Source organism: Sorex araneus, chromosome 1 (genome assembly GCF_027595985.1).
Source record: "Sorex araneus isolate mSorAra2 chromosome 1, mSorAra2.pri, whole genome shotgun sequence".
NCBI classification, from domain to species: domain Eukaryota; kingdom Metazoa; phylum Chordata; class Mammalia; order Eulipotyphla; family Soricidae; genus Sorex; species Sorex araneus.
Genome location: NC_073302.1, coordinates 360,418,251 through 360,445,107, shown reverse-complemented (window position 1 = coordinate 360,445,107; position 26,857 = coordinate 360,418,251). Strand labels below are relative to the sequence as shown.

Below are 26,857 nucleotides of genomic sequence, written 5' to 3'. Positions count from 1 at the left end.
ATGGGACAGAGAAGGCACAAATATTATGTCCAACTCCTGGAGAATGTGTCCAAAGAAGTAGCACACGTACTCTAGGACTTGAGCATATAGAGAGAGTGCCTACTTCTCATGGTAACAGGTAATCATTGTGGCCAAGACTAATATTCTTAGAAATAGAGAAAACTATAGAAATCTCAAAAATAAAAATGTTTGGGTGACATAATCATATGTGCAAAATGCTTATGATTTCATAGCTGGAATTTCTAATATTAGCAAAAAGTGCTTTTGGAAAGGAACTTGGAAAGAAAGACCTAGAAATACTAGGCAGAATGGTGAGTTTTTATTATACAATGATTTCAAAATCTAAGTGCATTAAGTGTGTTTTGTAATAGAGAAAGATAAAATCAAAACACATTATTAAGAATACAATCATATAAAAATTAGATACCTTTCTCACTGGACTGGAGCGATAGCACAGCAGGTATGGCATTTGCCTTGCACATGGCCGACCCAGGTTTGATTCCTCTGTCCCTCTCAGCAAGCTACTGAGAGTGTCCCACCCACATGGCAGAGCCTGGCAAGCTACCCATGGCGTATTCGATATGCCAAAAACAGTAACAACAAGTCTCACAATGGAGAAGTTAGTGGTGCCTGCTTGAGCAAATCAATGAACAGTGGGACAACAATACAACAGTCCTACCTTTCTCGCTATTGTCAAGAAACTGTGTGTGTGGGCCCCTTCCAACGGAACTTTGATTCTGTCCCTTACAAAGGCTTAGACAGAAAGTGCCCATAGTTTTCAGTTCTCAGGGATCAACCTGAGTATACTACGTTTTAGGCAACAATCTTGGCAGATGACACGTCTGTAAAGACTAGGTCTTCACTTGTTTGCCATTCACAACTCTATATTCACCCACATGCCACCCCTCCCCCTCCCTCTGCTAAAAGGGGAAACAGCCCTGGTGTTTTGTTGGGCTTTCAATCCACCACCTGCCTTTCTGCCCCACATTGCTTGGGAAGTGCCGGGAAGGAGCAATGAGACTGTGCTAGGGCTCCTCGGTATGGCTCCCTCCTAATGATGCTTTTCCAATCAGAAGGGAGTCATTTTCCTACACCTCATTATTTCTCCACTTAGCTTTCTGCCCTTTGAAGCTGAGTTTTTCCTTCTACTAACAAACATCTAGGAAACAGAACTCTGATTCCCTTACAGCTTCATAGCAAGACCCTTGCCAACCTTTTGACTTCAGTGGTTTCTTAAAGGGGCAATGCCAGCTTTTCCTAAATTGTTAGAAGATACCATGAGAATCTTTCTTCTGAGGTCCACTGGAAGAAAAACCACCACCAACAAAATATTTAGGTCATGGGATACCTTTTCCACATGCTGACTGGATACTTAGTACTAAGAAATCGACCAGAAAGGAGCATTTCAGATTGATTCTAAACACAGATTTGACTCAGATTCTTATTCTGTTTTAGAAATGGCACTTGGTAAATGCAGATGGCAGTTACTTAACACTTTATTAAGCATCCGCTGTATGTAGGACTTCATATTGAGTTCTGTGTGAGTCAGCTATATGACCAGAAGTTTTATATTGATAAAACATAGTCTTCATTTTTAAAAAATGAAGGGTGGCCACACCTGGTTCTGTGCTCAGGGATTCTCCTGCCAGTGCTTGTGGAATCATATATAGTATTCTGGGTCAAACTGGGGTCAGCTGTGTGCAGAGGTTAAGTAACTTCTGTATTTATATCTCTGGTTCAAGGAAAAGATTTTACATTGGAGAGATGTATAATTTTGAAGGTTTTGTATAGTGAATAAATATATGGGTTGGGGATAGAAATCAGCAGTAAAGCACTGAGTTCAATATCCAGTACTCACACACACACACACACACACACACACACACACACATGTGAATTAGTGTAGTAATAGATGGTATTGGAGTAAATATTACCAGGAAGTCAAGAGCAATGTGCAATGTATGTGTAGCCTGGAGAGAGAAGGGTTGCATATGATTCAGACTTTCCTTTTCTTCTTTTTCTTCTCTTTTGTTTTTGGTCACATCTAGCAATGCTAAGTAGTTATCCCTGGATCTAGGGGGATCATATGGGATGTTAGGGATCAAATTCAGGTCGGCCGCATGCAAGGGAAACACCCTACCCTCTATACTATCTCTCTTCCCCCACTCTTCTAAGGTTTTTATAAGTAATGTTGTTATTAGTTTTAATAATAGTCAACCAAGTCTGCTTAGAGACTCCTCAAACCTCCTAAATGGATACAAGCGATATAAGCCTTTGACCATGGTCTGGGGTCTGTATACAATTTGGTTTCATACAGATTTGTAATACTTGCCTATGTCTCACATGTTTAGGGCTGCAGTAAAGTTTTCAAGGAAATGTATGACTTTTCAACCCTTAAAAGTCACAAAACAGAAGTAATTTTATGCTCTATAGTGCCTAGAAATATACAGGTATACCTGACTCATCCATAAAGTAGGATATTGCCATAACTTGATTAAAAATACAAAATTTAGAGACTATCAAAACTTTCTGAGTAATGACCCAGAAGGACTATGTATCTTATTTTTGGGGAGACTTTGGTCTCCTTAAATTCTACTACTTTTAACAGTTTACATTTGAGTGAGTCACCTGAGTTCTAGGCTTCCAATATCTGAGACCAGTCATGACATTCATTGGTCACATATGTCGAAAGTGTTGTTGTGACAGTTCACTTATACTTAAAGGGGTTATGATGGTTAGCATTAGGATCAGAACAAACTTTGAGTAAACTCTTTAACACAGATTGGTTCATTTTCCACAGATCCTTTCACATTAATTTTAATTTTCTTCATTGGCCTTTCTTCGATGTCTTTTTCTAATGACCCCACTTTTCCTAGCTCAGGACCAAATACAGAAGACTTCTCCAGTTTGAAACCTTTTGGGGGTGTATTTTCCTCATCTAGCCTGGCTCTTTTCTGTGGGAACATTACTTTGGGGTACACACCAGAGCCTTTATTCTCAGTTCTCATTTCCCTTCCCTCCTGCCAACCACCCCTCCTGATAATAACAAAAGCGAAAAGGTGCAACTGCCAGATACAAAGCTGAGAATCTCAACCTGTCCTGAGCCATCGATTTCCCTTTGGAAAAGACCTCTGGAATACATCCAGTCGAGACTTGTCAGCTCAAAGGTAATGACATGGTCCTGATGGATAAAAAAATTCTTTCTAGGACAAATTATGGGGAATGGGTTTAGATTTATGGTCAACCACTTTAGAATGGAAGGGTGAGGCTAGCAGAGCACTTGGCCAAGGCACATCAAGGGCTCCTTGGAGACAGTTCATGGGATGCAAATTCCCAAGGGAACTCAGCTCTTCAGGAAAACAAGGGTGAGTAAGACATGCCTGGTCTCTTAGATGTGCTATGTTCTGTGAAGCTGGAGACATAAAATGCAATTGTTACACTTATTTCTCCTTATGAATGATGCAAGTCCTGTGTCTCATTCACTGGGTAAGTACAATCCTTTAAAGGGAGATGTGGGGGCCGGAGCGATAACACAGCGGGTAGGGCGTTTGCCTTGCACGCGGCCGACCCCGGTTCGATCCCCGGCATCCCATATGGTCCCCCAAGCACCGCCAGGAGTAATTCCTGAGTGCAAAGCCAGGAGTAACCCCTGAGCATCGCTGGGTGTGACCCAAAAAGAAAAAAAACCAAAAAACCTAAAGGGAGATGTGATGTTCAGCTTTGAGAAACAAACTACACATCATTTTGGCATAAGGGTCATGAAGAAGAGAACTAAAACTCTGAACAAGTCCTGTATCTCCAAATTTTTAAAAATAAATCAAATAAGTGTTAGTGTGTACACAGCTGTGGGTGTATGTCTTCATCATATACTTTGGTGGAGGAGGACATACATGACTGTGCTCAGGGATTACTCCTGCCTCTGTACACAGTAGTTACTCCTGGAGGTGCTCAAGGGACCATGTGGGATGCTGGGGACTGAACCAGGGAGAGCCCAGTGAAAGGCAGTGCCCTTCCTGCTCATCCATCTTCCTTCCTTCTTTCCTTCCTTCCTTCCTTCCTTCCTTCCTTCCTTCCTTCCTTCCTTCCTTCCTTCCTTCCTTCCTTCCTTCCTTCCTTCCTTTCTTTCTTTCTTTCTTTCTTTCTTTCTTTCTTTCTTTCTTTCTTTCTTTCTTTCTTTCTTTCTTTCTTTCTCTCTTTATTTTCTTTCTCCTTTTTTTATTGAATCACCATGAGATACAATTAGAAACTTTCATGATTAAATTTCATCCATACAATGATCAAACACCCATCCCTCCACCAGTGCACATTTCCCACCACCAATGTTCCCAGAATTCCTCCTGGCACCCCCATCCCACCCCACCCCCTGCTTCTGTGGCAGGCACTTCCTTCTTACTCGCTTTACTTTTGGGCATTATGGTTTGCAATACAGATACTAGAGGTGTCTTCATCTTCTGAAGGTAAAACAAAACAGTGGAAAGAAGAAAAGTGGGAGCCAGAAAAGCTAGAAGATTCCTGACAAACTTTGGAGGTGGATGTTCTTGTTCTTATTTTTGCTATCACCACATAACTATGAAATTATATGCCTTAAGACTTAAAAATATTTTTTCTAGCTACAATTAAAAATAAGGAAAAAAATCCCAGACATTCAGTCACATCATTTGAAAGTCCCTGCTTCACACTTTGGTTAGGTCAAGTACTCTTTGACTAAACACACTGGGCTATTCCATAAATGATTCAATGGGGTGACCGAAAACTAAAATTGAAGCCATATGGAAACTTAGTGTGCATATTAAATTATCAGCAGCAGTGTTAACAGCATCTTGATTTGTGGCTGCAAGTAATAAATGAATTATATTAATTTTGTAGCTGCAAGCTAATTTCTCCAGAATTACTTTTTAATAACCAGCATCATGTTCACTAGTAAGATTTAAATACATTTAGGAACAAATTTGTAGACTTTTAAGTAATGCTAGATTATCATTTTTAAAGCTTAAAAGTTCATTTACTATTTTCTCCCTCACACCAAATTTTAGAGAGGGAATGGTTTGGCTAATACAGTATAACTTTGTCACTTGAAAATGGTGTGTTATTATCCAAGAGTGCTCACCAGTCATACAGCTAGGTGGAAACTTTTTGTGTGGCAAGGATTTTCCCCCCTTTATTTTATAAGTGATTTGTCTTTATTATGTAATGTATCATCTTCTCTCTCCTACTAGATTGAAATAAATCATACCTTCACGATGGCACAGAACTTTGCAAGTTACTTGCGTTCTCTTAAGCGAGGTGGCAGTGTTGGTTCTGCAGACTGTTCTTTCAGATTAAATTTCATTCTACTCCTAGTCCATTGCATGACTCTGGTCTAGCACTTTCAACTCAGTGATTACCCTGAGGAGGCTAATAGGAAATGTGTCCCATTGTTGTTGGCTGTGTAAAAACACAAAAGAGAAAAGAGGGACTATCAGGCGCTCTCTCTCTCTCTCTCTCTCTCTCTCTCTCTCTCTCTCTCTCTCTCTCTCTCTCTCTCTCTCTCTCTCTCTCTCTCTCTCTCTCTCTCTCTCTCTCACACTGCCCGTGTTCGGTAGTCTCACACAGCTTCCTCACCCTGGGGGAGGTTGATGGCGATGATGAGGCAGGCGAAGGAAGGAAGAAGGCCAAACTGGTTGCTCAATCACTTTATTTCGTTCTCTCTCTCTGCTTCTCTCCCGGTTCTCGATCTCTCTCTGGATTTTCCTCTATCCCCCTTTCTGCCCTGCTCACTCTCACTTCTTTCACCTTGTGCTCTGCTTATGTGTGTACCACTGTGCTCTCTATCTCTCTGTCTCTCTGTCTCTGTCTCTGCCTCTCTCTCTCTCTGCCTCTGTGTCTTCTGTCTTCTTCCTCTGTCTTCTTTTTCTGCCTCCTTCTGTCTCTTCTAGCTCCCCTCAGTGCCCCACAGTCTTAGTTTATATAGCAAATTACATAGGGTGGTGACACAAAGGTGGGTTGAACATTAATAAAGAAGGGTAAAACCATTTCTCAAGGAGATTAACAAAATCTCATCTAAGGAAATCTCATCTAAGGAGATCCACTCAAGGGTGGGGTCCAAACAAGGGTGTATCAGGGTGTGAGCTAGTAATCTACTTAAATAGTTATAGTAAATCTACTTCTAATATTTCTAGCAATGTCATTCTGTATGAGCACAGTAAGAGATATAACCTTAAAGTTTGGTTCTTCCTGAGGACATTCACTATATAATCCAGACCACAGTCCTCAGGCCAGGTTAATCTTCCTAACCCCAGCAGGATCCTAATCTTGTCGTTACTTTTGGATCATGACAGCATTGTCTATGATCATGCCCTCAACTTATAGTTGAGTATTGTGGCGCTTTGGCCTGGCCCATTTCGATGTCAGGGTAGCTCACAGCTTGCCCTGGGTCCATTCTGTCTCTCTTCAGGACCCTGCTTTTGGAGTGTTAGGAACTAAGGGCAACCGAGTTGAGAAAGCAGATGCCCAGGAGTAAATATTATTGGAGTCAATCAACTCCCAAGTTATAAGCATAATATTAACTGTCTTCCTGTGTCCATACAGAAAGGACATTGCTTTAAGGTAAACTATGCAAAAGACATAACTTACAATACAAGTTCAGAGTCCTTAGAAGAATCTGATCTTACAAGATAACAGAATCTGATTAGAGAAAAGGTGATTAACTGGTTGGGAAGGAGGGTGCAAAGAAGAGTTTACAGATAAACAAAGGAATGGGAGTGTCTCCAGGAGTGTCTAAACCTAAGCTCCCTGTGGCAAGGCTAAAAGGACAAACCCCATGTTCTCCTACAGTTGGTTGGGGGTGGGGTGAGAAAATAGGAATATATACCTGAAATACTGAAAGAGGGTCTGCCTCAATGATGTTTCCTTAAATGTTTACTACCGTCATAGTTTGAGGAAAACGGAGGCCCCTGGGGGAAGACTATGAAGGTTATGGTCAAAAAAAACGTTTAAACTTGGTGGTCCTTAATTCCCAAAAGTAGAGAAAGAGTAAGAAGGAAATTGTCTGCCATCGAGCAGAGGGTGGGATGGGATGGGAGTGTGGGAGGGACATTGGTGGTAGGAAATGTACACTGGTGAAGGGATGGTGTTTGATCACTCTCTGACTGAAACTCAATCATGAAAGCTACAATGCTGTATCTCACAGTGATTAAAAAAATAAAAAACTTTGGTGGTCCCAGATTCAGTCTATTAGCTCTTGGACCAGTTGTTTCTGTCCTGAAAGTTCCATTGTTGTCTATAAAATGAAATTCTCATTTGAAATTCATGCCCTTGCATTGTTGGAAGAATGGAGATGAAGTTTAAGGAAGCATAACATAGTGTTGTGACTTAATAGTTGCTGTATCTAGTCATTAATAGTCCTTTCCAATCTTTTTCATGGGACTTAGTCTTACCCCTGTTAAGTGAGGTTGGTGGGTAGGGTTTCAGCTAAATTTAATGGGATTACATTCCTCTTTGACTTCTTAGGCATCAGATCAAAGGATATCTCTGACAAAAGAGAATAGTGGTACGAGAATCTTCACCTCAAAATAATATGGTAATTTTTGACATACGATTTAAAAATAAATTTTCATTCTTTAATTACAGATATCTCTTCCTAATTATATTTGGTTTAGGATAATATTTAAAGTACTTGATATTCTTGGAATGAAATGGACTGGCAATGAAACTTTGCATTAGAAAAAGAAAACATCTAAAAAACACTGCCATGGGTAATTCACATGGAACTAGTTTTTTTCACCACATTTATTTAATTTTAAAAATTATTATTTTGGAGGGACTGACATGATAGTACAGTGCTTGCCTTGCACATCGTTGACCCGGGTTTGATTCCCAACACCCCATATGGTTCCCTGAGCACAGCTAGGAATAAGCCCTAAGCACCACCAAGTGTGTTCCCCACCCTCCTCTTACCCTGAGAATTTTTTTTTTCAGATTTTAAGCACTATGATTTACAATACTGTCAATGGCAGGGTTTTATGGGTACAACATTTCAATACCACACCTTCTGCCAGAGTACTCATGTGTCCCTTCTCCATAGTTCCAGTTCTCTCCCCCAATTCTACCCTCCATCCTCACCTCCAGCTCAGTTCCATAGACAGTTCTCAGGTTCTGCTGCCATGAGCATTTATTATTTCCTTACTGTGTCTCCTTGTATCCCCAAACTATGTCAATAATCATAGGTATGGGTACTCACAATGTGCCAGATAATCAGTTACCTACATACAATATCTAGTTGACTCTTCCCCTAAATGTATCCATAAATTGTTATGGATTTCACAATTGCAAAAAAGGAGACTGATAGAGAACTTAAAGAGCTCCTAAACTGATTTTATTTTCTTCTTATCACATCTGATTTCAGGACATAAAACTTTGCAACAAAGAGCTTTTTAAAGCTTTTATTGTTCCCAAATTGTGTGATTAGAATTCATGTTTTAATTAACATGATCCTTAATGACCATAGCACATAGCGAAGTCCTGCTGGAGTTAGTTTGGGTAAGGCTCCCACACTAATATTAGAAGGAATTTGGGTAACTCTGAAGGTAGAGAACTTCCCCTTTCTTTCCTAGGCACCACGCTCTGGGCTGAGGTCTGTTCCCCACCTCCTCTGGACTTAAGGAGATGTCCTCCATCTGCCCACGTGACTAAGACTTTCCACAGGGTTCTTAATCTCCACACATTCAAATCATAGACAGCACAAATGTAAGTACCAGGAGTTCATCCCCACCAACTGGGACCTGAAACTAGGCCTGACTGCAGAGATTGTGTCGTTGCCTATACTGCTGATAGCAGATACTAGTGAGAAAGCTCTGGTCCACCTCCCACCCTGGGCAAGGACGCTCATGAGCCAGAAGTCATACACAATGTCAAAATATGAGAAATCCAGCCTGGATATCAGCTTTCTCAGGATGAGCTACAGACAGCATTGCAAGACAAAGCGTGCCAGTGACAAGCACAATGGCATCTACAAAGACCTCAGCATTAAGAAGACGGGCTCTTACTACAGTAGTGGCAGATTGAAAAAACAGCTGAATCAGCCACATGGGCACTGGGTGAAAAGCACACATGTGTCAGAATATTATGAAATCTAAAGGCAGTCCTAACTTTTTCAACAAAAACCAAGCCTGTGTCAGCTGGTAACTCAGAAACATCAGGTCTAAGAGCCTGACGAAGGTCTGGTATTGCAGAACATGCTGAAGCCCTTTAGTCTAGAGCCTTGAAGAGAGACTAGTGGCGTCCTCTTCAGCATGAATGCAGCCTTCGTGCTGGCAACCACACAACCAGGTGCTGCCTTTTGTGTGTATTTTTATTTATTAACATTATTATTGTCATTAACTGTGCATATGGATGAATGAAACACTGGTTCACACTGCAAAAAGCACAACAAACAAAATGATAAAAACAAAATTAAGACCTCTTAATTTCTCCAAGCTGCCTGATCCAAGCTATAAATGTGTAACTATTCTTTCTTTAATAATTGTTTTGTTTAATTAAAGAATTATAATTTACAAAATTTTTGATTGTTGAATTTTAGGCATATGTTTCAACAACAATTCCACCACTGGTGTCAGTTTCTCTCAACTAGTGTTCCCACATTTCAACCTGTGGTCTCTTGCTCAGTTTCCAGGATCTGGTCAGTAGGATCTGTGGCTTCTCTCTGCTGTCCCCGAGGCTTCAGCCCTCTTTCCTGTTCCACTGTCATCTTTCACTGTGACAATTTCCTGATTAGTTCCTGGGTTCTGGTAGCATTACTCATATTGCCACCACAGGGATACTTCTAAAATGCAAATCTGAAATGTTTTGATGCCGATTTCATCTCCCACAGGTGTATGCAGCCCTCCATTCTGTGGATTTGACCAGCTAATCTAGGTTTGCCTCAGCGAATCCAATCCCTCTTTCCTCTAAACACTGTGGTAAAAATGAATCTAAAATTCAGAAAATGATTTGTCTCTTCCCCTCTTTAAGTGAACTGTTCTGCCTGAAATTCCCTTCTGTTAGAGTTTTACTGGAGGCTCCGAATATATTACATCATTTTCCCCTTTAAATACAATTGTTGAATAAATTAAGAAATAAGACAGATGGAAGTCAGGGATCAACTTTATAATTGATAGAGGTAAGGTCAGAGAATGTTTCTGAGAGTGGGAGCTAAATAAGCTTGCAAATTCAACCCTAGAAGTGGACAGACTGTTCCCAGTGTTCATAGAAGACTCTGGACCCAGGTAGGCCCCTGTAGTTCAAACGACTCAGACAGCTTGGAAATATTCAACAGCAGACTAGCTACGAAGAAGGAGGAGCTGAGTTAACTTTCCTAATGCTCTTTTCCATTTTCTTCCAATAAGATAAAGCCATTCCTTCCCAGTCCGGGTTTTAGGAGGTACCAAGAAGCTGAGATTATCATACCTCCATCTGGATGGAAAATAGCAAGAGGCAGGAGGATACGCTCTTGCCAAAACTCTCTTACACTTGTCCCACAGTGAAATGCCTCTAACTTACCATGACACCACCCATGAGTCTCATCCCGAAAACTCCTCATCGCTCCCTGGCCCCACCCAAGCACAGTGGACAGTGCATCCATCCACATTTTCTTCACTAGACCCTTTAAGTTCATCATCTATATTTGTGTATATGTCTTTGGTCTTATACTCCCTGATTTAGGAAGGTGATATCTTTTTCCTCTTCATATATCCCACCTCTAGTGCAGAGTCAAAGAATAGTAATTTAGTGATAGATATTTGTTGAATGAACGGATGCTCTCTTGACCTCAACTTTTTCTGACTCCCGAAAAGTGAAGACCACACCTGACCTTCTCACCACTAACTTTGAACTCTTCTGATCCCTGTTACAGGTCGATGGTCCTGGCAGGAAGTCACCTTGGTGGAGGACACACGACTCTCCCTCCAGCAGGAGCTCCCCGAGGTGCCGGGATCATCTCCTTACTCTGTGTCCTCCTTACTGAGAGCAGTGGAGAATGTATCACAGAAAGGCCCCATAAATAATTGTTACATGAACAAATACCTTTCATTAAATCTCCCCTTTTCCTCTGTTTTATACAGGAGAAATGTGAAGACCAATTTGCATCATTTCAAAGTATTTTCTAGGTTAGACAATTGTCCTATGTTCTGCCAGGAAAGTATTGGTGTTGGAACATTATTCTCCTGAAACTCAATCATGTAATTCATGGTGACTATAAAAAATAACATTTTTAAAAAGTTAATAATATCTCTACTCCTTTTCATGGGCCATGAAGGATACAACTATCTGAATTTTTAGGGTTGTAGAACTCTGAGACGTATGACTGAAATGTGAGAGGCTGGCCCATTCCTAGTGCTCCTTAGGGTGTTGACCAATCACATTTCTGTCTCAATCCTCTTTGATAGGACATGGAATTCCCTTGTATAATCACCAATGGAGACTGAAGTGTGTCAATTTGTAGTTCCCCACATGAAGTAGAGAACAGGATTTTTAACAGGGGGGTGGGGTGTAGACATTCATATTTTCCAAACCTAGGAGAATATCTCTTGTAGAACACTCACAAAGACCAATGTTTCCATTACTAAAAACTCTCATTTCTAAGTGTTTCCACTCTGCACTGCCATTAAGGCACTGTGATAAAGCACTCTGTGCTTAATGCTTCCAGGATTATTGTGTGTTCACAAAAGAGGCCAGCGGGCTCCCTCTCTCCTGTGGCGCTCTCTGTCTCCTGCCGCCTGTGTTCCGTAGTCTCACGCTGCTTCCCCAGGGAGGCTAATGGAGATGGGCAGGTGAAGGAAGGAACGAGTGCCAGGCTGAGTGCCAGGCTGGTCGGTATCAGTTGCAGTTTATTCCAATCTTCATTCCCGTTCTGCTTCTCTCTCCCTCGCCCCCAGATCTTACAGTCTTAAGTTTATATAGCAATCACATAGGGTGGTAACACAAAGGTGGGTCTGAACATTAACAAATCAACAAAGAGAGGTAAGACCACTCCTTAAGGACAAAATCTCATCTAAGGAGATTACTAGGAGATCTGTTCAAGGGTGGGATCCAAACAAGGGTGTGTCGATTTCTCCTTTCCTCAGCTAATAATCCAATTACATAGTTGTAGTAAATCTACTTCTAATATTTCTAGCAATGTCATTCTGTATGAGCACAGTAAGAGATATAACCGTAAAGTTTGGTTCTTCCTGAGGACATCTCACTATACATTTCAGACCACAGTCCTCAGGCCAAGTTAATCTTCCTAACCCCAGCAGGGTCCTAATCTCGTCGTTACTTTTGGATCATGACAGCATTGTCCATGATCATGCCCTCAACTTATAGTTGAGTATTGTGGCGCTTTGGCCTGGCTCATTTCGATGTCAGGGTAGCTCACAGCTTGCCCTGGGTCCATTCTGTCTCTCTTCGGGATCCTGCTTTTGGGGTGCTAGGAACTAAGGGCAACTGAGTCGAGAAAGCAGATGCCCAGGAGTAAATATTATTGGAGTCAATCAACTTCCAAGTTACAAAGCATAATATTAACTGTCTTCCTGTGTCCATACAGAAAGGACATTGCTCTAAGGTAAACTATGCAAAAGACACTAACTTATAATACAAGTTCAGAGTCCTTAGAAGGATCTGATTTTACAAGATAACAGAATCTGATTAGGGAAAAGGTGATTAACTGGTTGGGAAGGAGGGTGCAAAGAAGAGTTTACAGATAAACAAAGGAATGGGCGTGTCTCAGGAGCACTGTGATTGGTGTAACCTGAAAAACCTAAGTTCCCTGCAGCAAGGTTGAAAGGACAAACCCAATGTTCTTCTACAGATTATGGCAAGTCTGGATCCCCAAAAGAGATGTGACTGTGCCAGCTCATGTTCCACGAGCACGGCCCCTGTTACCTGAGTGGTGTCATACAAATACACACAAGTTGCTTATGACTAATTTTATTTCACTTAAGTTTTGAGAAGAAATAGATAGGGAATGCTCAGCTTGAGGGATTTAGGTAAACATATTTCAAGACTGAGCAGGGAAAGAAGTCCAGATTGTTGGGGGTCCTTACTCTTCAATGACAAATCCTAGGATCTTCTATACCTATATCCCTCTCTTTGGCTGAACCACAGGCTTCCCAAATTTTTCAAAGAATAATGGTCACTGTATCTCAGCAGATCACACACTGACATGGATCTGTTCTGACCATGGCTGCTTCCACAAAGGCAAGTGTGACTCCCACCCAGCAGGATTCATATTCTTGGTTTTCACACAGACCACTGGAATTCCTTTTCTGCTGCTGTTGCAATGTTGTGGACAACTCTTATTAAGAATGGAAATGCTGTAATATTTGGCTTAAGGGATTGAAGCTTTCTTCTCATCATCTTTATTTGCCACTCTCTATAAGACTGTGTTCACTGCTTCATGATCATTCCAGGAATGCATATGCTTCAGGTAATGAAGCAGTGAGTGAGTCAGCGGTGGAAGTGGAATTGGAAACGTGATATTCTAAAAATGATTCCTTCACGATGCATCTGCCCAGCAAAGCTTGGGGATCCTGGTTTCTGCATCCAGGACTTGATTGAATTCTTGGAAAAAATATCTTTTTCAAGTCTTATAAGGGTTATGACTTAATACTCTAATGTAACTTTTCTGAACTCTCACCCTTTCTAACTATAAGAGAATCAGAATTTTATCACTGCTCAGAGCTCTTCTTGCAATGTTGTTTTTTCCAAACTCTGAAAAAAAAAGGGCCCCTGGAACTGAAATGATGGTCCAGTGGGCAGTGTGCTTGTCTTGCATGCAGCAGACCCAGGTTCCATCCCCAGCATCCTCTTTGGTCTCCTGAGCTTCGCTGGGAGTGATCTCTGAATAATGAGCTAAGAATACGCTCTGAGCATCACTGGGTGTATTCCCAAAACAAACAAACAAAAAATAAAAAGAGAAAAGAGAAAAGAAAGAGTAAAGAAAAGAAATAAGGTCCTTGATCTTAAGTTGCTCCTTAGTAACTCTCTTGCTATGTTACAAAACTGGCAACTGATCTTGCTAGGTGTTCTCCCAGAAATTCTCATCTTTCTGGAATGACAGTATAGGACTTAAGATGTGATACAACCAAACTTGGGTGCAGGTTTATGCAGAGCTGGGATTTTCTTTTCTTTTATTCATTCATTTCACCACAAGTATACTCCCAATAAGCTTTTCAACTTATTTTCAATATGCCATCATAAAATATATATAAAAAGTTTCAAATGAACTAGTACTTACCATTCATCTTGAGAGATTGTCTACTTTTAATTTTATTAAATGCACACATTTTTAATATCTTCTAGGCTAAATTTGTATCACACAGAGCTACCTGGATCTAGCCTTCATTTTAAAACTGTTATTCATATTGTTTATAATGGAGTTAATATGTTAATACCACATTAATATATTTATAATGTAATATAATATAAATTGCTGCTTCTTACTTTGAATCAGAAGGAAACAAACTACCTTTCATGAGTGACTGAATTTTATCCTCACAACCCTATGACATATGTGTTATTATTCTCACTTAAAAGGTGAAAATCTGAACCTTATGGTGGTTGTTCAGTGTCACTTGTTATTGGATGCAAAGGACTGAGCTGCTTTGCCTTTGAATTGGGGTTGTTTTGTAATGAAACCAGAGCTCATATCCCTAATTAAACCAAAAAATTAAGAAATGAATGAGACCATGCAATGTAGAGACCCAGAGAGGATTAAAAACTGCCCCTGCTCCCCAAGAGTGCACCATCTAGTTAAACTAAGTTAAATAGCAACATAACCTGAATAAAATGTTGGATATAAAATATTTGCCCAGTGAAAATTTGGTTGATTATTATTTGATCAAAGCAACTGAACTGAGGTGTCAGAGCAGCAATATGTGACTTCCGGGGCTCTGGAAGTCTCCATGGAGCTGGCCTGGAGGCACCTATGAATTTTGAGGTGGAGACTAGAAACAAGAACCTCTCAAGTAGTTCTTTATGCATAAGATTTAAAAACTAAGATCATTTTCTAGAAATACAGGTTGACTTCACTTGTTTCTCAGAGACATTGCAGAAGCTAGGGCAGAGATGGGGTATTCAAGCTGACCTTCCAAACCTGTCTTCACCAGGGTAGGAAACATTTAAAAATGCACACTAACTTCTAAGATACTTGAACCAAGCATATAGGTTATTTAAAATTTTAAATGAAAATTTTTACATAAAGATGGATATCAGATTGGAATAATGGACTAGAAATCCCATTTGTAAGGCTTTGGATGTTAAAGGTCTGTCCTAGTTTTGACCAGGACAGACTATGCCCATTAGGTCTATTCCTAGAGACAAGTGACACAATTTATTGATTCTGTATTTGGTAAAATAAGGACCATACAAATGATTATCTCAGAACTAACAACTAAGGTGAATATGTGAACTGTGTTTTGTAAATTCTAAAGTGCTATAGGAAATCAGAAGTTGTAGTTATTTTTAATATGGGGAGATTAAGATGAATGAAAAATTAAAATGCATGTTATCATTTATCAGAATAGAAAATGAGAATCATGAAAGGTGTTACTCCAAGGGATTGGTGTGTTGCAGTAGTTTGTGAAGATTAATTTGGCATTTCTAAATGGTTTGAAGGAGAAAGGGTAGAGCAAAAGTAATTAACTTGGAGGCTCCTATATTGGCTTAAGTATAAATGATAAGAGGAAATTAACAGAGCTGAGAAACTAACTGGAAAATGAGATGTCCAGGGCCAGGAGATAGCACGAAAGGGGTGAAACACATGCCTTATACACTCGAGGCCCCAAGTTTGGTCTCCAGCACTGTATGCTGCTCCCTTCACCACTGCACCATTGGGTGTCATTCTGGTGGTCTTGACACTGTCAGGCTCAAGAAGTACTGCATCATAGGACCTGAGAACTACTGGGGAGGTCCCTCGGTTCCCAGGGAAAAGAAGGTGTTCAGAAAGCAAAAGGAATATTAAAAATATTTATTTATTTATTTATTTATTTTTGCTTTTTGGGCCACACCTGGCGATGCACAGGGGTTACTCCTGGCTCTGCACTCAGGAATCACCCCTGGCCGTGCTCAGGGGACCATATGGGATGCTGGGATTCGAACCCGGGTCGGCCGCGTGCAAGGCAAACGCCCTACCCGCTGTGCTATCGCTCCAGCCCCAATATTAAAAATATTTAGTAACATTTCTTTTTTACAAAATACATATTCCTGATCTTATTTGATTGACAAAAGCTCAGAGAGGTTATTCAGAGGCAGCTGCAGAATGATTTGGGTAGGGTTGTAGGAGAGGGTAGTGTTATGGAGAGGTTTCATTATAGACAGTGAATTTTAGGGGATAACGCTCATTCAGGTAATGGTACTTGCTGAATAAAGAGCAAATCTGATAGTCTTTAACTAGAGGGAACAGGAAAGGAAGAAGTAGCATCTGCAAGACAATGAAAAGAAATTCAGAGGTCAGGTCCAATGCTGGGGAAAGGTGAGAGGAGAAGGAAAAGTTGATAAAGGAGACAGAAGAAGAGTTAAAAAAAAGCATTAAGCGACTCCACTGCTGTAGCTTAGTAGGAGGTGGGGGAGTGAAGGAGAAGGCGAGGAGGAGAAAGATTTAAAGAATTTAACTGTAAAAAACTTCTGGCAGGGGGGTTGCTGGGGGAGAACCCCAGCAGTTCTCCCCCGTTGGCCACCCCCAGGTTCAGGGGGTCAGTCCTGGGCCACTTGCCCAGCCGGAGTAGCCCAGGTCATGGGGCAGACAAAAGAGATGAGGGCCAAGCCAGTTGATTGATCAAATGCCGTTTATTCCATTCTCTGCACGCGCCTGTTCCAGTCTCTCTGAGCTCCCCATTTCTCCTCTCTCCTCTCTCTCCCCCAGCACTCTTCCTTCCTAGCTCCTCACTCCTCCATGCCCGCTCTATGGATTCTCCTCTTTTTCACCAGTCTCTCCCCTACTTGTCTCTTTCCACCTTGCCCTCTAGGCTACTCACACAGCCAGGTAGCAAAATCAACATAAGAAAGCCCTTCCTGAGGGCCCACCAGGTTCAAAGGAAACACCACCTAGGGGCATTCCAAAGCCCTTCCTGACTGCCAGCAGGCAAAATACCTCTTAAGGTGTTTTTCTCTTTTCCTCAGTCCAAAAACTCCATCAACATCTTAATACTAGTTATTTTTGTATGTAGTATGCAGTAAGGGATACATTGAGGCTTGTAGGGTAGCTCTCCTGGGTCTTGCCATAGGCTCAGGCCAGATTAATCATTCCTAATCCTAGCAGGGTCCGAATCTAGTTATTACTTTTTGGATCATGACAGCATTTGTCCATGACCAAGCTCTTAACTTATAGTTAAGCATTAAGCACTTTGGCCAGGCCCATCTTAATGCCAAGGTAGCACATAACTCACCGTTTGCCCTGGGTCTGTCCGGTCCCTTGTCAGTACCCTGCTTTTGGGGGTGCTAAGAAGTAAGGGCAGCTGAGGCTTAGATCGAAAGAGAACAGATGCTTAGGAGGAAAATAACATGTAGAGTCAAATGACTTCCAGGTTACAAACATAGCACTTGCTACAGTCTACCTGTGCCCATACAAAAGGACATGACTCTGAATAAGCTATGCAAAGGAGAAGAGAAAAACAGTATTTACAAGTCAACAGAACACTAAGGAGGAAGTTACAAATAAACACAGAGGAATGGGAGCACTGTGATGGGAGTAAATAAATCTAAACTACCTGAGGCTATGTTATCCTACACTTAACTGTCATTAGACTTCAGTAATCTATGCTACTTACAATTCTTAACTTTCCAGAAACTTCAGATCTGCAAAATCATGCCATGTGATAATGGACACATAGCTTGTGGAGGTAGTCCAGCATATTAAGTCCTCAGACTTATGCCTGTTATGGTTTTCCATGGTCCCATAATTAGTATCTAACATTTTATGCAAGAAGATTTCTAATAAATTTTTCCAATTTGCATCCTGATCCCTTTTACTCGGGTTTCAACAAGTGTTCACATGATATCTCAGGAGACATAGTAAATATTAAAACAAATGCCATCTCACTCGAGGTGGAAGAAGGGTTTCAGGAGAGGAATTGTGAAAGACAGTGACAACTTCTGTGTCAAGAACTTATTCCGGAAGTAGCCTGGGAAGGAAAGCAAGCAAGAGGCTAGGTGACTTCCTGGGAAAATGGCTCAGAAGCTATAAGCATCTGCCTTGAACCTATGAAACCATGATTCTTCATAGAAGTTCTATTCTTGCTGCTGCCTACATGTGCTAAGTAAAGTCCTGCCACTGCAAGAGTGTGCAACCTCTGATACACAGCCAGGTGTGTGCAAGCACCTGGCAGTTAAGATATGTAATCCCTATCAAGCACACAGTAGGATGTGTGAAACTCTATAATCAAGAATGTCATACTCTTGGTCATTACAACAATAGCAACAACAAAAATAGGAATTTTTTTTTTAGAAATCGGGGGGTTTCTCTTTAAAGAACTTTGGGATTTTGAGGTTAGAGAGCACATGATTGGGCCCAAGTTTCACCCCTGGCAAACCAAGGGCTCTTAAGTACCCTCAGGGGTAGTTATAGTAGCTCCCAAGTGCTGCCAGCCGTAACAGCTCTGCCTCACCAGACCCAAACAACATGAGACCCCATAGTTGGGCAGCACATCATCAGGAGTGGTCCCTTAGGCATCCCCTCCAGCTGTTCATATATATATCATATATATATATATATATATATATATATATATATATATATATATGGAAGCCAGGAGGTGAAGTCTAGGTGACACTTTAGGGTGGTAAATGTATTTTGTTGAGAAAATTTTGTTTTGCTCTTTGAATGTAAGAAGGAGGGAAATCATTCATCATTCTCTTAGCTGGGTCTTCGTAGGGGCTAGGCTAGAACCTGTGTTCCATACTGTCATATGACAGGACAGAAGGCTATGTTAGAACCTGTGTTACATACATATGACAGGACAGAGAACCGACCCTCCCTTGTTTGTTCCTCTAGTTCAAAAGCAGGGCTTGAGCTTAGTCTTACTATGTTTCCACTGGGAGTTTGATTAAGAAATAGGACCCCTGCTTAAAGAGAGAGGGTTCTTCAAAAATACCAGATGCAGTGAAGTTCACCTCACAAATAGCACCATGATAGCACCAAATTGCAGGAGGCAAAGACCAGATCTTTAAGCCCCAACCAATGGACTTATATCCACAAATAAGAAAAAAAAAATCTCAGTAAGAATTCACATGAGGGTTGGGAGGATAAAAGAGGGGGAAGATTTAGAGATCACCTGAAAACACAAATGTATGATGTCATAGAGGAAAGATATAGTGGAATAGGAAGTCAAGATACTTGGGAAAGCATAAGCTCTCACAAAGGAGAGAAAGAAATTGGCAGGCAGCAGAGTTAAAGCAATCATCTTACAGAGAAGTTAGCAAATAGGACCATACACGGCTGGAAAGGGAACATATACAAGAGAGTGGCTCCCAGCAGAGAAAAGTCTCTTATTTGGCAACATGAACCTCCTGAATCAGGTAGGCTGAAGCCCGCGCAGAGAGTCAGGGTCATGCTGGAGCCCAGTGTGATGGGGGTGGGGCGGGGGGCAGCACAGATCAGTTGGGTCTAGACAACTCCACCCACAAGGGGCACTGATGATGGGTGGAGATACGGAGCAATTACTACACATCTTGGAGTTTGAACTTGGAATGCGTTACATTAGACATAGATGAAAGAGACATCCTGGAACAACACTTGCCACCTGAACTGTCAAGACGGTTTTTAAGACAAATTAACATTTTTATTGAGCAATTATGATGCGCAAAAGAGAAAGCCCAGACAATCACAGCATATATCAAAATATGTCCAAGCTTTTAGGAATTCATTCTGGGAGAAGCAGTATCCTTATTTATTTTATTCTAGGTGGCAATATGCTCTGATTTAAAAAAAAAATACAGTTTCTTTTAAGCCCAGAGGGGTTGGTAAGATGTAATAGAAGTAATTAGTGGGATTTCTACAGTCTCTAAAGGGATAGGATAGGCATTTCCTTTACTTCATTTTTATGAATTGTAGTTGAGGTAACATGGTTACAGTAGTGTTACCTTTAATGCTTTTGATGTATAAATTACTGCCCCTTCACTACCACCAAAGTAGCCAAGATCTTCTACCGCTGTCCTTATATGACTTCTAGTTGGCCTCATTCTTCCCCTTTTCCTTCTTGCAATCAAGAAGGAAATGAGAACAAAATGACTAGAACTCTGGGAGTCATCGTAGGTAAATTTAAGAAAGGAAGAAGGAACTTAGGACAGTCATACCCTTAGGTACTACCCTCAGGACAGGTTACCCTTTCTCAGCCATACCCACCCCACACTACAGAAGGTTTCCTGAACACTGCCTGGAATGATTTCTGAGTAGAGAGCCAGGAATAAGCCTTGAGCACTGTTGGGTGTGGCCTCAAAACAGAATGAACAACAAAAAGAGTGATCTTGATTTTGTGATATGGATATATGTGTATAATATACATATGTAAATATTTTTAAAGCGATTTTAACTTTTTTAGTGTAGACAAAGCTACACTAAATGTTGATATAACTCTAGAGTTAAAATTAATCAGATAATGAAGCTTCAATATTTAAATCAATAAGTTTAAAAATCAATTTTTTATGTGAAAATTCTTATATCTTACTATGGGCTTACATCCTTGTCTAGGATTTACTAAGCTGTTTGTTGCTAGTTGAGTCTTTTGTGTTATTGTTTTTGCCTCTTGAGTTTAGTTTAGCTTCTATGTTACTTTCCCATCTAATTTGGTGTGTATAGGTACATATTTCTAATTAAGAGGAAATGAGAAATTTATGAGGAATAAAATATTATAATTAGGCTTGAAGAGAGATACGTAATCATTGATTATCAAAAGGGCCCAAAGAGTGGCTGGAGTGATAGTACAGAAGGTAGGGCGCTTGCCTTGTATGTGGCTAACCTGGGTTCTATCCTCAGTTTCCCATGTGGTCCCCTGACCACCACTAGGAGTACAGAGCCAGGACAGAGCCAGTGTCCCTCGGGTTTGCCATTAAATAAACCAAGGATCAAAAGAGATGATCTTTTATTCTTTTATGCTAAAAGGTAGCAAAGCAAGAGGCCAGGAAGAGAACAGGGAGTGAAGCCATCCTGACCCAAACCTTTCAGGAGCCTTTTACTCTCTTACCAACGCTGTAACACAAGGTTGGTGGTCAGGCAGGATTTTGACTCAAATCTATTTGACTCCACGCATCCATAAAACCTCGCTGTCTGTGCAACACTACTTTCCTTCACACTGCTACCTTCAAAGGTTAGATTTTGCAGGGTCCGACATCTGGGAGGTTGGTCTCCGAATGAACAAGTCATATAATTGGTCAGGACTGCAGGGAACAGAGAACCACTGAGGCAGAAAACAGAGGACACTGGCCTTGGGTGAGAAAAAAGGGCAGCAGGTGGAATTCTCATGCCAGGGCTCATCAGTAAGAACTGAAGGATGAGTAAGTCAGAGGGATCAGCGCCCTCCACCCCCGACAATTCTCACCCACAACGTCGTTTCCCGGAGTCCATCTGTCCACAGGAGAGAGCAGGAGTTGAATCTGTGCACCCAAATCATGGAAGAAATGCCATAACCTCCGAGGCCTGCGCCAGAATGCCCCCACGCTTCTGCTTGAATTTTTGTGAGCAGAGCTGAGATAAGGCGCTCCTTGGTTCCCACCAGCTGCTTCCTTCTGCGCTCCCATACTGCCAGAAGGGAGGCGGAATGCGTCTCCCGTTGCAAGCTCTAGTTCATACAGGAATTCGTGACCCTGAAAAGTCTGGGGGGGGGGGGGTTTGCAATGGTTCTCCCGGCTGCGGAGACACAGAACAGGCAAGATACTGTTCTTAGGGGGCCCTCGGGGCACCTTGGAACAGGGGTAGGAGGAGACCCCATGTTTCCGCTTTGACTTCAGCCAGATTGTTCTATTTCCGGATGCTTCCTGCTGTCATTGCTCAGTCTCTATGCGTCTGGAGGTCCTTGACAAGGCCCTGGCAGTCCCCGACCCAGACCAGGGAGGGCAGGTCTGTGCGCCCTGGGAGAGGACAGTGGAGGCGCACAGACGGCTCTCCTAAGGGGTAAACGTCTCTCCCCACCAGGAGGGCACTCTTCTTCCCCATTCGCCCACTTCTTTGATCCTGGTCTCACGGATGTCTAAGAACAGGCGTGGACACCCGGGCCAGGAAGGACACGTCCACCCGCGCAGAGTGCGACCCCCGCAGCCCCGGCTTGCGTTCCCTGGGGACGCTCTGGGGGGCCCGGGGCCGGTGCGCGCCATCCTCGGAGAGGGCCTCTCGGGCCTCTGCGCGCCCACCGAGAAACCCCAGGAGGCGCGGCAGCTCTCGGCGGAGCCCGGCGCACCGCGCGTTCCCACGGCAGCCCACCGGGTGGGCAAAGGCGCGACCCCCTTTCCAGCCGCCTGGGGCTGACCCGCGCGAGATCGTTTTCTCCCGGGTTCGGGGCCAGATTCCCAGGCACCCAACCCCTTCTCCGGGCGCGAGGCTCCAGGCACTCGGCGACGCGGGCCCTGGACCCGAGGGCGCCCACTGCGGGCGGGCCGCGGGCAGTGCAGCCTGGACGCCCCAGTCCTGGGGACCAGTCGGGGGGGACATGAGCAGCCTCGGGCTCTGCCCGTGTGCGCCGCCGTGTTGCGCGGCCCCCGGCCCTGCTGCGTCCCGGCCGGCTGGACCCGTCTCCGCCGCTGCCCGCGGCCTGCGCAGCTGGTGCCGCTCCCAGGAGGCCAACGTGCCGGGCCGCGGCCACTTCGGATTTTGTTCCAGAAGGGGCTCGGTGCTGGTTGAAAGGGCCACTACCGCGGGCAGGACCAAAGAGGTTTCGTTAGGAAACTTTTTATTATACCGAATTTAGCCACTTCGTTAACCGGCACGGAGTAATACCTTCTGTTTGTCACACGCACTCTGGTGTTTGCTGGAAATGTGCCACCGAATTGTGAATTTCGAGCTGAAGGTTACCAGGATTTATCATTGTTTCCCCAGGATGTTTAACCCTCATGGGCACCTTCTTTCATTTAAGATACTTAGTTAGACTAAAAATTCTTAGAAGAGCGTTTGGCCATTTTAAGAAATTTGCTTTATCCAGGGCCGTATTGAAATCCAGAAATATTTCTGAAACGGGAAGGAGGTAGCGATGGTAAGAGAAAGCAGCTGTGTACCAGGCATTAATAAGTATCATGCAAAAATATCACAGCTAATAGAGGTCCTTTTTGGGTGGAAATATCTTTGTTTAATTGCTTTAAAAACGCAGGGTGGAAGAACACAGTAATACATTGTGAAAACAAACCTGCACAGATAATTTCTGAACCATCCAAAACAAATTCTGAAATGTTTTCTTACGATTGAAACATTATTTCAAAACTATGACACCACCTACCCCAATCTCTGGTTGCCCTCTCAGCAAATACTTGAAGAGTAAGTTACCAATTGAATGCAGTTAGACTTGTCCTTAGTAAAAAAGAAAATTGCATAGGTTTTCATATTGTTGCATACCCTCAAATGCATCCACTAATCTCATTGTCAGCTCAGTGTTATTCTTGATGTTTTAAATTTCCAATTTCTCAGAGATACATGATATATAATTCCTAATGATTATAAACACGTCATTTTATTCATCTGGCTTTAATAACATGCAATTGTATAGTTACTGTACAACTGAAATAGACATTGAATTACTCCGTGTGCATGTCTTTATTCCACAGTATATTCTTAGAAGCAAAATCAGTGACTTTCAAATGAACTAAAAACAAGGGAAAAAATAAAAACCCTTCCAGTAGAAACAGAATCACAGTGTTTTACAGACCAAAGGAAAGGAAAGGAAATTCTCATACGAAAAGAGATTTATTCTTACATAGAAAATTCTCACAATAGTTGAAACACACTTCGGAAACTAGTAAACACCTTAGATAGAGTTGTGCCAATTACTCAGCCTACAGGCATCTGCTTTGTCTTAATTAGACGGGGGAGGTGAGTGACCACTGTTTATTTTCATTTTCCTCATTAATTATGAAAAACTGCATTTAATTCATCTTGCATGGTGAGAGATTGGCTGCGCAGATGTAAGTCGTAAGGGAAGTGACTGTCAGTGGGCAACCTGAACATGGCGCCCTGCCCAAGGGGACCCCTGGGTGGCACTGCACAGTAATGCATGCCGTAATTGTAATTTTTGCCATAGTCCAAGGTTTCTTCTTGCTTCAGGGAAAATATCCCATTATAGTTAATTGGGGGAGGACTTAAGGGACCTTCAAACTGAGGACTGGCACACTCGGGGGAAGTGCTTTCATAGAAGGATTCATACGCACTGCAATAATTGTAGGGCTTCATGGACTTGGAATTCTCGAGAGTTCCATGTCCCGGGGGAGTGGTGAGCTCAGGGCTGTGGTAGGGTGGGTAGAAAGTAGAGTAGGGTGACCTTGTGTGGTGTGCAGCCTCCCCTCCCTGACCCATCAGGAAACTCCTGGCATTGAGCTGCAAGCAGCCTGCCACCAAGTTTGTAGTTGGCTGGGAAAGACCTTTGCAGAGGTTCTGGACGAACGTGAGCAAATCAGGTCTCTTGCCGATTCTCAGGATTTCAGAAAGTGCCCAGATGTAGTTTTTGGCCAGTCGTAGAGTTTCTATTTTGGACAGTTTTTGGGTTTTTGAATAGCAAGGGACCACTTTTCTTAAATTATCCAGAGCATCGTTGAGGCCATGCATCCGGTTCCTCTCTCTGGCATTAGCTTCCTGTCTCCTGAACTTGACTCTCTCCAGTCGGAGCTTAGTTGTCTTTTTTTTCCTAAGACCCCTCCTTCTGGGCAACCCATTTTCATCTTCCTCTTCCCTGTCTTCCTCCTCCTCTTCTTTCTCAGTTTCTTCTCCAGGGGCCCTTTTGATGCTCTTTCCTCGAAGGACAATTTGTTTGGAAAAGCTTTCAGGTTTCTTAATTTGCTTCTGGTCCTCACATTCTCTAGGAAACTTTCTGCACATCTGGGATTCTGGCATTACAACAGACTCATCAAACGGTAATGTTAACATGGTTCTCTAATCTTAAATTACCTGAAAAAATGCCAGGACAATATTTAAAAGGTTTTTTACTTTCAAGTTTTATATACAGAAAACATATTTACTCACTTAATTGTAAAACACAAAAACACATGAAAAAGACCAATTCTGGGACTAGGATTTTACATTAAATATCTTTTTTGAGTTCATGCAGACTAGTAATTTTTTTTTAAATCACTGACACATGCAATATGGTTAATTTATACAGGTAAATTTTCCCAAGAAAGGAAAATATGAAGACTTATTGTACTACTACACATATCATTGCTCTTTGATTTTTAGCTTTTTTCCCTCCTACACGCAAAAAAGGGACTGTGGAATTCAAGCAAATGTAAAACATGATATAGCAATGCAGGGTTTCATTAATCCTAATTCCCCCGAGTTCAAAATGAGAAGAGAAACCAGTTTTTAAAATAAAAAGTACTCTCTCTCCATTAGCTGACAAATTTGTGTGTGTTTAGAAAAAAGGTTTAACTTTATTGGCTATATTATGTAACTATAAATTTAGAAAAGTGGCTATAGAAATATACAATTTTAAGGAAATGATTAAGCAGGTCCAATTTAAAAACGGATTTATTCCTGATCAGTAGAGAATTGTGTAAAAGAGCACTATTTTCCCAGCTTTCACAAAAAAAGGAGGGGATTAGGCTAATTTAAAACAAGCTTCATAAACAAACTAAAAAAAAAAATAAAGATCACTGAGTTCTTTTTCAATCAAAGAAAATGTTTGGATTGCTTTTACATTTAATTTCCCCCACCCCCAAAATGTAATTGTGTTTACTGCTGTTCAAATCATCCTGGACAAAAAAACACCCTCACAGGGTTTTTGTTCTGTGAGTCACAGAAGTCTCTCTCTTGCTAATATCTGACAGGAACGGTCCACGGATTCTGACCGCAAATGTGCACGTGTGTTCAGAATCCTGAATTAAAAGGGAAAATAATTTGTGTTCAAATGCCATTTGGGCTTTCATTTGGTGAAGCTGTAAGTCTTTTAATCTAAACTCTTCAAACAAACATGCATGCTAAAAGAGACTTTTCAATTTAACAATCTCCAGCCTCCTCAAAACACACACACACACACACACACACACACACACACACACACACACACACACAAACTTAGTAATGTCCACATACTTACAGAGTTACATAATAGCAGCTAAAGTATGTGATAATTACATTATAAGAATGAAATATGATAAGAAGTTATAGATGGCAAAGAGCATATAACTACTACAACACTGACACTGTATCTTTAAATACTTGCATGCAAAGCCAGCATCAATTGAAGTATATCTTTATTTATATTACCTTAGGTTTTAATTTCATTCAATAATCAGTTTTCATTTTGGATCTTCCAAATCTTTTCAGGCTGAGTGTCGCATCGTCTCCTGGAGCCTCTAGATCTGTGTATATCTGCACTATCTCATTGATCTCTAAAAAGTGACATTGATGCCAACTGCCAGAGCTGGTACCCATGCCATCTGCTAGTGACGTCACAGGGCAGAGAGAACCATGTGATCTTCTCTCTTGGGACCTTCATTCTGCACTGATCATCTGGCATCCCTGTAAGTGGGTACCAGCATTCATGCATCAACACAGAAGGTTAGACTGATAGGGGAAAAAAATCTGCACCAGCATTTCACATACAGTAGGTGCGTTTCTCCTCGAGCGGCTTCAGCTTCACTGGCAATCTGTAGAAATTGCTGTGAGTGTCAGTTTCACCCTGCCAACGGTGCAACTATTAGGGAGTCGTTAATATTCCATTCATTTACAAGGTGGGCT

The 26,857-nt window shown here is 41.9% G+C and overlaps 1 protein-coding gene across 1 annotated transcript; it reads right to left on the bottom strand.

The window, feature by feature from the left end:
* Positions 1-23,634: 23,634 nt before the first annotated feature.
* NEUROD6 (neuronal differentiation 6) lies at positions 23,635-26,604 on the bottom strand. The gene is made up of 2 exons (XM_004606907.3): positions 26,384-26,604; positions 23,635-25,066 (listed from the first exon to the last, which is right to left on the bottom strand). The coding sequence occupies exon 2, from the start codon at positions 25,043-25,045 to the stop codon at positions 24,032-24,034; it is 1,014 nt and encodes a 337-aa protein (XP_004606964.1). The 5' UTR covers positions 25,046-25,066; positions 26,384-26,604; the 3' UTR covers positions 23,635-24,031.
* Positions 26,605-26,857: the final 253 nt, after the last annotated feature.